We start from the raw sequence: 12,394 nt of genomic DNA on the forward strand, positions 1-12,394 counted from the left end.
CGGCGCCAAGCGGCACAGGAAGGTGCTCCGTGATAACATCCAGGGCATCACCAAGCCTGCCATCCGCCGTCTAGCTCGCAGGGGAGGCGTCAAGCGCATCTCCGGCCTCATCTATGAGGAGACCCGCGGGGTGCTGAAAGTCTTCCTGGAGAACGTCATCCGGGACGCCGTCACCTACACCGAGCACGCCAAGAGGAAGACCGTCACCGCCATGGACGTGGTCTACGCGCTCAAGCGCCAGGGCCGCACTCTCTACGGCTTCGGGGGTTAATGCTGCCTCCGTCCTCACAGCACAAAGGCTCTTCTCAGAGCCGCCCACATCTTCCCGGGGAGAAGCTACAATTCCTTCTGCGCTCAGCCACTGAGGGGTTAACACCGCCCGCACATCAGGGGCGGAGAGCCGGACAATTGGCCGAGATCAGCGGCGCCCTGTGCTCAGTACAGCCGGAGGTCTACAATACAGAAAGCCCCAGTAATGTAAATCCCGAGCCCCGGGTGTTCTCCACCGCTCCTGTCCCCGCAGCTACAAGACGAGCTGTGCTCGGAGACTGAGGGGTTAATCCGAGCTGCAGACAAAGACGCCAATGAGCGGCGCTGGTACGGGTCACATGACCGGCTCCTCCTGTAGATCAGCAGCTCGGCGGGAAATTCAAATGAGCCAATGAGCGACGAGATGCTGAACACTCCCAGCAAATAGGAGCAGAGCTCTGGACCCCTCAGCCGTTATGTGCCCGTAGGAGCGGAGCCTCGTCCTCCACTGAGCGGCAGCAGAGCTCAGCCTCCCCTCAGGGAGGATGATAGGAGTAGTGAACGGACATGGAGCAGGATGAGGGGAGCTTGTATTGTAACTTCCACTAGCGTTACCGCATCTCATCTAGCTGACAGTGAGGAAAACCGCAGCCACTGTGAGAACGGGGAGCAGCTCTGCTGGAGACAGGGTGGGGGCTCTGAGAAGAGCCTTTGGGTCCGGAGAGCGGGGGGCGCTCACTTGGCGCTGGTTGTACTTGGTGACGGCCTTGGTGCCCTCGGAGACGGCGTGCTTGGCCAGCTCTCCGGGCAGCAGCAGGCGCACGGCGGTCTGGATCTCCCGGGAGGTGATGGTGGAGCGCTTGTTGTAGTGAGCCAGGCGGGGAGGCTTCCCCTGCGATGCGCTCGAAGATGTCGTTGACGAAGGAGTTCATGATGCCCATGGCCTTGGAGGAGATGCCGGTGTCGGGGTGCACCTGCTTCAGCACCTTGTAGACGTAGATGGCATAGCTCTCCTTCCTGCTCTTCCTCCGCTTCTTGCCGTCCTTCTTCTGGACCTTGGTGACGGCTTTCTTGGAGCCCTTCTTGGGCGCTGGGGCGGACTTGGCTGGCTCGGGCATTCTGACTGAAGACACAATCTCGTCTGTTCTCCTCCTCCCTCCGCAGCGGTATTTATACACGGGCCATGCAAATGAGCTGCTGCGGACTGCGCGCCGATCTACTGGAGGAGAGGGTCACGTGGTGTCTCCACTTCTCCCAATTGGCAGCCTCACATCCATCCAGCTGAGCCGGGGGCGGGGCTCACATCCATTCATTCAGATGAGCCGGGGCGGAGCAAACAGAGGGGCGGGGCTCACATCCATCCATTCAGATGAGCCGGGGGGCGGAGCAGCAGGAAGGGCATAACTCACATCCATCCATTAAGCTGAGCCGGGGGGCGGAGAGGCGGGGCTAACATCTCTCTTCAGTCTATCTGGGCCTCTCTGCTCGGCTGATACCCGCCCCGCCCCCTGCTGGTAGTGATGCCGCCGCTGAGTTTACTGTGCGTGCAGGGGGGTCGTGCGCTCTATCCCTGGACACCAGCGCAGCGATGGAGCCGCTCTTCTCCTCACAGTGAATACCGGACTGTTCTCCCCTTCTCCGGTGGGGAGCGGGAGAAGGCGGCCTGCAGAGCTGGCGCCGCTGATCTCCGCTGTGGAGGCGTCCTGTGCTTTGATGGTCCGGGCGTCACACAGGGGCACTTACCGCACCTGACATTGCTGCTGCAGAGGGTTCGTCCCCTGTGTGTAATGGACTGCTCCTCCACGGCCGCTGAACGGTAATTGAGCGGGAATTTCAAAAGCCAGAGATCAGCCAATCACTGTAACGTAGTTGTTCTGTAGCTCCGCCCTCTTCTCCCGCTCCCCACGACCTTCCTACCGGAGAACAGTCCCGTATTCACTGTGCGGAGAAGAGCGGCTCCATCGCTGCGCTGGTGTCCAGGGATAGAGCGCACGACCCCCCTGCACAGTACACTCAGCGGCGGCATCACTACCAGCAGAGGGCGGGGCGCAGTGAGGGGCGGGGCGGGTATCAGCCGAGCAGAGAGGCCCTGATAGACTGAAGAGAGCGGCGCTGACAGGGTTAACCCTATTCCTTCACGCAGAGGAGCCGGAGCCCCGCCCGCTGTGAGCGGAGAACGAGGGCTGAAGGGCGGAGTGGAGCTCGTCTGAGGAGGTGGGAAGGGACTGACCGCACGCATTATGTAGGAGGGGCTTATTACCTGGAGACACGCCCATCAGCTGGGACTGGCGGATAGGATGAGGTTGGGCCCCACCTCTTGTGAACGGTGATTGGTAACGGAAGTTTTGGCGGGCACATCACTGTACGAATAAACCAATAGGGATGTAGGGGTGTGGTTTACATGAGCCAATGAGGACGAGGCCAGGAGTATAAATGATCTGCACGGTCCGCTCCTCGCCTCATTCTCTTGCTGTGTACAGATCTCTGCAGAGCCATGGCCAGAACCAAGCAGACAGCGCGTAAGTCCACCGGCGGGAAAGCTCCCCGCAAGCAGCTGGCCACTAAGGCCGCCAGGAAGAGCGCCCCCGCCACTGGCGGAGTCAAGAAGCCTCACCGCTACCGCCCCGGGACCGTCGCTCTCCGGGAGATCCGGCGCTACCAGAAGTCCACCGAGCTGCTCATCCGGAAGCTGCCCTTCCAGCGCCTGGTCAGAGAGATCGCCCAGGACTTCAAGACCGACCTTCGCTTCCAGAGCTCGGCCGTCATGGCCCCTGCAGGAGGCCAGCGAGGCTTACCTGGTCGGGCTCTTCGAGGACACCAACCTCTGCGCCATCCACGCCAAGCGGGTCACCATCATGCCCAAGGATATCCAGCTGGCCCGCAGGATCCGTGGGGAGAGGGCTTAGATCTGCGCCCCGCACCCAACAAAGGCTCTTCTCAGAGCCACCACCTCCTCCTCAGACGAGCTCCACTCCGCCCTTCACCTCTGCTCACAGGAGGCGGGTTAACCCTTTCAGCCCTGTGATTAGTAAGAGCAGTTCCTTTATCCAGAAGGCGCTCTCTGCATCTCCCCCGTCTATCTGGGACTCGCTGACCGTGACCGATAACCGCCTCCATCCTCCCTGCCCACCGCCATCTCCACTCAGCGCTGCGGGAGAAGGGGGCGGAGCTATAGAGCAAGTGCTTTACAGTGATTGGCTGATCTCTGGCTTTTGAAATTCCCGCTCAATTACAGTCCGGTTAGAAATCAGCGGCCAAACCCTCTCCAGCAGCAATGTCTGCCGCACTATGTCCGGAGTAGTGCTGTCCGATCCATGTCAGAGCAGCAGGGAGGAGCGGAGGCGCACACAGGACAGGGGGTCGTGCGCTGAGGCTAAGAATCCCATCATCCTACTTACTTATAATTCATGTAAAAGATCCCATCTCTAGTCAGGAGCGGTAAGTGCCCCTGTGTGACGCCTCCACAGCGGAGATCAGCGGCATCGCCAGCTCAGTCGTACAGACCATGTGGGCGGCTCTTAGAAGAGCCTTTGGTTTGGGGCGGGGGCAGAGCCGGGCTCACTTGCTCTTGGCCGGCTTGCTGCTCTCGGTCTTCTTGGGCAGCAGCACGGCCTGGATGTTGGGCAGGACGCCTCCCTGGGCGATGGTGACGCCGCCCAGCAGCTTGTTGAGCTCCTCGTCGTTGCGCACGGCCAGCTGCAGGTGACGGGGGATGATGCGGGTCTTCTTGTTGTCGCGGGCGGCATTGCCGGCCAGCTCCAGGATCTCGGCGGTGAGATACTCGAGCACAGCGGCCAAGTAGACGGGAGCACCGGCGCCCACCCTCTGGGCGTAGTTGCCCTTGCGGAGGAGCCTGTGCACACGGCCGACCGGGAACTGGAGCCCTGCCCGGGATGAGCGGGTCTTGGCCTTAGCCCGCACTTTGCCTCCTTGTTTGCCGCGTCCAGACATCGTTCTCTGCAGAGCACAAACCAGCAACGAAGACTCTGCTGTGTGTGATCCGGAGGAGCCGCCGCCTGCCGCCTTTATAAGCTGCTGCTCCGCCCCCAGCGCCGCTCATTGGGTGGATTAGAAGCCTCCACCGGAGACAAGACTCGTGGAGAAGCCAATGAGCGGCGCTGGGCGTGGCTTATGACACGGGTACAGGTCACATGACCGGCTCCTCCTGTAGATCAGCAGCTCATTTGCAGTTTGGAACTATAGGCGGGAAATTCAAATGAGCGACGAGATCCTGAGCTCTCCCAGCCAATAGGAGCAGAGCTCAGGCCCCCTCCCTCAGCCGTTATGTGCCCGTAGGAGCAGAGCCTCGTCCTCCCGCCCTGCACTGAGCAGCCATTCATAGCGGGAGCAGAGCTCAGCTGCAGCGTATAAGGGGAGCAGTGATCGGACACCAAGTATGAGGGAAGTAGTTATATGCTATTGAGGATGATGAGGGGAGTAGTGGTCAGCCAGTGAGGAAAATGACGGAAGTGTGATCTGCTATTAATGAGGGGAGTGGTGATTGGGCACTGGGGAGGATAAGGGGAGCACTGGTAATGTAATGTGGAGGCTGTAAATATGAAGGCTGTAATGTAATGCAGAGGCTGGTAGTATGGAGGCTGTAATGTAATGCAGAGGCTGGTAGTATGGAGGCTGTAATATAATGTGGAGGTTGATAATATAATATAGAGGCTTTAATATAATGCGGAGGATATAATGTAATTTGCAGGCTGGTAATATGGAGTCTGTCAATTAAGGTGGAGGTGGTAATGTAATATGGAGGCTAATATAATTTGGAGTCTGTAATGTAATGTGGAGGCTGGTAGTATGGAGGCTGTAATGTAATGTAGAGGCTAGTAATATAATGTGAAGGCTGTAATATAATGTGCAGGCCGGTAATGTAATATGGAGGCTGTAATATAATTTGGAGTCTGTAATGTAATGCAGAGGCTGGTAATATGAAGGCTGTAATATAATGTGGAGGCTGTAATGTAGAGGCTAGTAATGTGGAGGCTGAAAATATGGAGGCTGTAACATAATGTTTATGCTGTGATGTAATGTAGATGACGGTAATATAATGTGGAGGCTGTAATATAATATGGAGGCTATAATGTAATGTAGAGGCTGAAAATATGAAGGCTGTAATATAATGTGCAGGCCGGTAATGTAATATGGAGGCTGTAATATAATTTGGAGTCTGTAATGTAATGCAGAGGCTGGTAATATGAAGGCTGTAATATAATGTAGAGGCATGTAATGTGGAGGCTGTAATGTAGAGGCTAGTAATGTGGAGGCTGAAAATATGGAGGCTGTAACATAATGTTTATGCTGTGATGTAATGTAGATGACGGTAATATAATGTGGAGGCTGTAATATAATATGGAGGCTATAATGTAATGTAGAGGCTGAAAATATGAAGGCTGTAATATAATGTTGAGATTGATAATACAAAATGGAGGCTGTAATGTAATGTGGAGGCTGGTAGTATGGAGGCTGATAATATGTGGAGGCTGTGATGTAATGTGGAGGTTGGTAATGTAATGTGGAGGCTGTAATATAATGTGGAGGCTATAATGTTGAGGTTGATAATATATTATAGAGGCTTTAATCTTTAATATAATGTAATTTACAGGCTGGTAATACGGAGGCTGGAAAATGAAATCTCCGAGGGCACCAAGGCCGTCACCAAGTACACCAGCGCCAAGTGAGCGCCCCCCGCTCTCCGGACCCAAAGGCTCTTCTCAGAGCCCCCACCCTGTCTCCAGCGGAGCTGCTCCCGCGTCTCCCCGTTCTCACAGTGGCTGCGGTTTCCCTCACTGTCAGCTAGATGAGATGCGGTACCGCTAGTGGAAGTTACAATACAAGCTACCCTCCTCCATGCCCATTCACTACTCCCATCATCCTCCTCCATGCTCATTCACTACTCCCATCATCCTCCTCCATGCCCATTACATCACAGCCTCCACATTATATTACTAGCCTCTACATTACATACCAGCCTCCACATTACATCACAGCCTCAACATTATATTACAGCCTTCATATTACCAGCCTCTGTATTACATTACAGACTCCAAATTATATTACAGCCTCCATATTACATTACCGGCCTGCACATTATATTACAGCCTCCACATTATATTACTAGCCTCTACATGATATTACAGCCTTTATATTACAGACTCTACATTATATAACAGCCTCTATATTACCGGCCTCCACATTATATTACAACCTCTACATTATATTACAGCCTCCATATTTCATTTCAAGCGTCCACATTACATTACAGCCTCCACATTATATTACAGCCTCCATACTACCAGCCTCCACATTATATCACAGCCTCTATATTATATTACAGCCTCCATGTTACATTACCGGCCTCCACATTATATTACCATAATCTACATTACATCACAGCATAAACATTATGTTACAGCCTCCATATTTTCAGCCTCCACATTACATCACAGCCTCTACATTACATAACAGCCTCCACATTACATCACAGCCTCAACATTATATTACAGCCTTCATATTACCAGCCTCTGCATTACATTACAGACTCCAAATTATATTACAGCCTCCATATTACATTACCGGCCTGCACATTATATTACAGCCTCCACATTATATTACTAGCCTCTACATGATATAACAGCCTTTATATTACAGACTCTACATTATATAACAGCCTCTATATTACCGGCCTCCACATTATATTACAGCCTCCATATTTCATTTCAAGCGTCCACATTACATTACAGCGTCCACATTACAGCCTCCACATTATATTACAGCCTCCACATGATATTACCAGCCTCCACATGATATTACCAGCCTCCACATGATATTACCAGCCTCCACATGATATTACCAGCCTCTACATTACAGCCTCCACATTACATCACAGCCTCAACATTATATTACAGCCTTCATATTACCAGCCTCTGCATTACATTACAGACTCCAAATTATATTACAGCCTCCATATTACATTACCGGCCTGCACATTATATTACAGCCTCCACATTATATTACTAGCCTCTACATGATATAACAGCCTTTATATTACAGACTCTACATTATATAACAGCCTCTATATTACCGGCCTCCACATTATATTACAGCCTCCATATTTCATTTCAAGCGTCCACATTACATTACAGCGTCCACATTACAGCCTCCACATTATATTACAGCCTCCACATGATATTACCAGCCTCCACATGATATTACCAGCCTCCACATGATATTACCAGCCTCTACATTACAGCCTCCACATTACATTACAGCATCCATATTCTATTACAGCCTCCACATTCTATCACAGCGTCCTCATTATATTGCAGCCTCCACATTATAATACAGCCTCCACAATACATTACAGCCTTTACTTTATATTACGGCCTCCATATTATATTACAGCCTCCACATTACATTACATTACAGCCTACAGATTTCAGCCTCCACACTATAGTACAGCCTCCATATTACCAGCCGGTCCTCATTAAGGTCATACTGGGGGAGGGGGGGGGGGGTAGAAGCATCACCAGCTCCATATGCAATGAGCAGCTTTCTTCAGCCTCCCTCTGAAGACACCACCCGGCTCCAGCAGCAGGACCTCCAGCAGAACCTGACCCAGCAGGCGGTGACAGACTTGGTCCTGAGGGATCCAGGCCTGGGTCATGTTAATGACCGTGAGCTTGGCCACATTGGCTGCGGACAGGCGGCTGCGCTTGTCTGTAGAGATGTCGCGAACATAACATTTTCCATTCGCGAACCGCCATTGACTTCAATAGGCAGGCGAATTTTAAAACCCACAGGGACTCTTTCTGGCCACAATAGTGATGGAAAAGTTGTTTCAAGGGACCTGGACTGTGGCATGCCGGAGGGCAGGGCCGCCATCAGGGGGGTACAGCCGATACCAGTAAGGGGCCCGGACCCTGGGGGGGGCCAGGCCAGTTCCAATTTAATACTTTTATTTTTTTGTGTCTGCAGGGGGGCAATTGATTGTTCCTGGCCCCGTTGCCCGACCCCCCCCCCCCCGCTCCGCTGATTCGGCCGCCGCATTGCTGTGTTACTACAACCTAACCTGCGGACGGTATTCCGGCTGCATTCCCCTTTAAAAGGCTTTGGAGCCGCTGCGCAGAGGAACGTAGCTGCGCAGCGGCAGGTGACGTCAGACGCTGTGCCTGTCGCTGCCTGCTGCTGCCCCACGCCGGGACGCCGCCGGCATTCAGATTAGCGCGGCGGGAACTTGAACTTCTGTTCTTGCAGTACGGTCTGTGGTCACTGGTCTCGTCTGACTGGTCTGTCTGGCCTCTGCCTAGTGGCTGGGAGTGGGAGCCTGGGGCGGACTGCCTGGCCCTGGTGGTAAACTAATCAAATCTGGACTGGAAAAAATAATTTGTGGAGGTAACTTGTGGTCTGTGGTGGTCTGGAAGCCTGCCCAGCTGCCCCAGTGCCCTCACCCCCTCCTCCATCACACACATGATCTTGGACGGACCCCCCCTAATAATTCATTAGGTCCAGATAATATAATTATCACAGGCAGAGAAAGACAGTTTTATAAAACATCACAGGAACCCCAAAACATGCAATAACCCCAAAACATATCCTCGGGAACCGGGGGATCTGGGTGACCACATGTCCAAAATTCCCCCAGATCCGTTCAGTAGCCTGGAAGATACAGTGTAATGCAGATTCCGCAGAACATATACAGGCTATATCTAACATAATCACTGTATAATGTGTCCCCTGTTCTATAGTTTACAACTACTGCCCGATGTCTCTGGGCACCAAATACCGGCGAGATGGCACCGTGTAGAAAAGTCCGAACCGTGTCTGTGAGTTAAAAATGGCCGCCATCCATTGTTCTCACCGTGTGCTCCATCCATTGTTCTCACCGTGTGCTCCATCCATTGTTCTCACCGTGTGCTCCATCCATTGTTCTCACCGTGTGCTCCATCCATTGTTATCACCGTGTGCTCCATCCATTGTTATCACCGTGCGCTCCATCCATTGTTCTCACCGTGCGCTCCATCCATTGTTCTCACCGTGCGCTCCATCCATTGTTCTCTCCGTGTGCTCCATCCATTGTTCTCACCCTGCGCTCCATCCATTGTTCTCGCCGTGTGCTCCATCCATTGTTCTCTCCGTGTGCTCCATCCATTGTTCTCTCCGTGTGCTCCATCCATTGTTCTCTCCGTGTGCTCCATCCATTGTTCTCTCCGTGTGCTCCATCCATTGTTCTCTCCGTGTGCTCCATCCATTGTTCTCTCCGTGTGCTCCATCCATTGTTCTCACCGTGTGCTCCATCCATTGTTCTCTCCGTGTGCTCCATCCATTGTTCTCTCCGTGTGCTCCATCCATTGTTCTCTCCGTGTGCTCTCTCCATTGTTCTCTCCGTGTGCTCCATCCATTGTTCTCTCCGTGTGCTCCATCCATTGTTCTCTCCGTGTGCTCCATCCATTGTTCTCTCCGTGTGCTCCATCCATTGTTCTCACCGTGTGCTCCATCCATTGTTCTCACCGTGTGCTCCATCCATTGTTCTCACAGTGTGCTCCATCCATTGTTCTCACCGTGCGCTCCATCCATTGTTCTCACCGTGCGCTCCATCCATTGTTCTCACCGTGCGCTCCATCCATTGTTCTCACCGTGCGCTCCATCCATTGTTCTCACCGTGCGCTCCATCCATTGTTCTCACCGTGTGCTCCATCCATTGTACTCACCGTGAGCTCCATCCATTGTTCTCTCCGTGTGCTCCATCCATTGTTCTCACCGTGCGCTCCATCCATTGTTCTCACCGTGTGCTCCATCCATTGTTCCCTTTCGTCCTTACAGCAGCCCAAGTGGGGTATTTGCCCCTGTGAAGCTGGTCAGGACAGGCGGAATTTTTATTGAACAAAAAATTTCTGCCTAAGTATCCTAATTAGTAAATAACTAATTAAGCCCTTACCCCATATAACCCGTTCCCTAACTGGACGGGGTTGCTTTTTTATTGTCCTGTGGACTCCAGGACAGGCTAGACTCCTTACTGGAGTCTCCCATTGTTATACTTGTAGTATTATAATATTATAATGTTTAATTCTGCCTTCTCTTATCTTCTAGGAGCGGTGTCCTGCCCTCTCCTGCCTCAGGTGGATGACTTCTGGGCCCATCTACTCTTCCAGGCATCGTTGGATTATATTCCAGTCACAGTGCCATGCTTTCTTACCGCCGCTGTGGATCTTCAGAAGCAGTCGCTTCCGCTCTCCTCCGTCGTCTCGCAAGAACCGGAAGTGCGTCATTGACGTCAATTCCGGTCCCCGGCTCCGTCCTCCAGCGCTGTCTTCAGCGCTTCTCTTGTATAAAGTCTTCATAGGTCCGTGCCCTCAGGTAGGACAAGGGGACCTAACTGGGGGAAATGGAGAGTTTATATTATTTTAATTAAGGTTGCGATTTTAAGTCTGGAGATCCACCCCCAGGGAGGGAGAGTGGCTATAGCTCCTCCCCTTGCACTATTTAAGGCACCTGTGTGAGGCAGGTCAGTGTTTGGTTACTCCTGCGCTCAGGAAGTTCCTTGAAGTCACCTTGCTTTTTCTTTCTAAGATGGCATTGCCACCTCATGGTAAGGTACTGCTCTCTTTTTAGAGCCATTCTTGGGTCCAAATTCTTATCCTGTTGTCTGTTTCTTAGGCAAATCCACTCAGAAGCAGAAACATCTCGCCTGCTCCAGCTGCAGCACCCCGTTGCCGGATTCGTACGAATTCCACCGATGCCCAGGCTGCCGACCCAGACCAACGGACCCAGAACCAACGGTGGTGGAGATGTTTTCCTGGATGAAGCAGTTCATGGATACGTCCATTGCCGAGATTAAGGGAGCGGTCTCTAACAAGAGACCCAGACAGGCTTCTCCTGGTCCTGCACCCATGTCTGAAGACGTCATCTCCATTGAGGATAATTCTTCCTCTGAGGAAGAGAGTTCGGCCTTCCTCTTTCCGGCCGAAAAAACCCAAAGACTGTTGCGCTCCATCAGGTCGAGGGACCATGATGTTGAGCAAGGGGAAGCTCCACAGTCCACCTCTAGGGGGCCAAGGGCCTTTAAAGTGGACGAGTCTTTAACCACCTCCCGACCGCTGTACGCAGATATGCGTCCGGGAGGTGGTTGCTTTACTCCTCCTGGACGCATATACGCGTCATCTCGCGAGACGCGAGATTTCCTGTGAAGGCGCGCGCGCTCACAGGAACGGAAGGTAAGCGAGTGGATCTCCAGCCTGCCAGCGGCGATCGCTCTCTGGCAGGCTGGAGATCCGAATTTTTTAACCCCTAACAGGTATATTAGACGCTGTTTTCATAACAGCGTCTAATATACCTCCTTGACTGGGTGACTAAAATAATAGACGGTGGAGGTGCAGTAGACATCGCTTATCTGGATTTTAGTAAGGCTTTTGACACTGTCCCACACAGAAGACTTATCAATAAACTGCAGTCATTGAGCATGGACTCCCATATTGTTGAGTGGATTAGGCAGTGGCTGAGTGACAGGCAACAGAGGGTTGTAGTCAATGGAGAACATTCAAAACAAGGTCATGTTACCAGTGGGGTTCCACAGGGATCTGTACTGGGACCAATTTTGTTTAATATCTTCATAAGTGATATTGCAAAAGGCCTCGATGGTAAGGTGGGTCTTTTTGCTGATGACACAAAGATATGTAACAGGGTTGATGTTCCTGGAGGGAAACGCCAAATGGAAAAGGACTTAGGAAAACTAGAAGAATGGTCAGAACTCTGGCAACTGAAATTTAATGTGGATAAGTGCAAGATAATGCACCTGGGGCGTAAAAACCCAAGGGCAGAATATAGAATAATCGACACAGTCCTGACCTCAGTATCTGAGGAAAGGGATTTAGGAGTAATTATTTCAGAAGACTTAAAGGTGGGAAGACAATGTAATAAAGCAGCAGGAGATGCTAGCAGAATGCTTGGATGTATAGGGAGAGGTATAAGCAGTAGAAAGAGTGAAGTGCTTATGCCGCTGTACAGAACACTGGTGAGACCTCACTTGGAGTATTGTGCGCAGTACTGGAGGCCATATCTCCAGAAGGATATAGATACTCTAGAGAGAGTTCAGAGAAGAGCTACTAAACTGGTCCATGGATTGCAGGATAAAACTTACCAG

At 52.1% G+C, this 12,394-nt stretch overlaps 3 protein-coding genes and 1 pseudogene across 3 annotated transcripts; 2 read left to right on the forward strand and 2 right to left on the reverse strand.

Moving 5' to 3' along the window:
• Window positions 1-4: 4 nt before the first annotated feature.
• On the forward strand, window positions 5-316 carry LOC122922914 (histone H4-like; the record flags this gene model as incomplete). Its single annotated transcript, XM_044273683.1, has 1 exon — window positions 5-316. A coding segment is annotated over one exon (267 nt), but the record flags the coding sequence as incomplete, so codon positions are not given.
• Window positions 317-874: 558 nt separating this feature from the next.
• Window positions 875-1,755, reverse strand: LOC122922905 (annotated as a pseudogene).
• Window positions 1,756-2,632: 877 nt separating this feature from the next.
• On the forward strand, window positions 2,633-3,594 carry LOC122922908 (histone H3-like). Its single transcript, XM_044273676.1, is given in 2 exon segments — window positions 2,633-3,019; window positions 3,021-3,594. Coding segments are annotated over 2 exon segments (411 nt in total). The 5' UTR covers window positions 2,633-2,743; the 3' UTR covers window positions 3,156-3,594.
• A 213-nt stretch (window positions 3,595-3,807) lies between these two features.
• LOC122922913 (histone H2A type 1-like) lies at window positions 3,808-4,402 on the reverse strand. Its single transcript, XM_044273682.1, has one exon. The coding sequence runs from the start codon at window positions 4,198-4,200 to the stop codon at window positions 3,808-3,810; it is 393 nt and encodes a 130-aa protein (XP_044129617.1). The 5' UTR covers window positions 4,201-4,402.
• Window positions 4,403-12,394: the final 7,992 nt, after the last annotated feature.

Source organism: Bufo gargarizans, unplaced genomic scaffold (genome assembly GCF_014858855.1).
Source record: "Bufo gargarizans isolate SCDJY-AF-19 unplaced genomic scaffold, ASM1485885v1 original_scaffold_1054_pilon, whole genome shotgun sequence".
Lineage (NCBI taxonomy): Eukaryota > Metazoa > Chordata > Amphibia > Anura > Bufonidae > Bufo > Bufo gargarizans.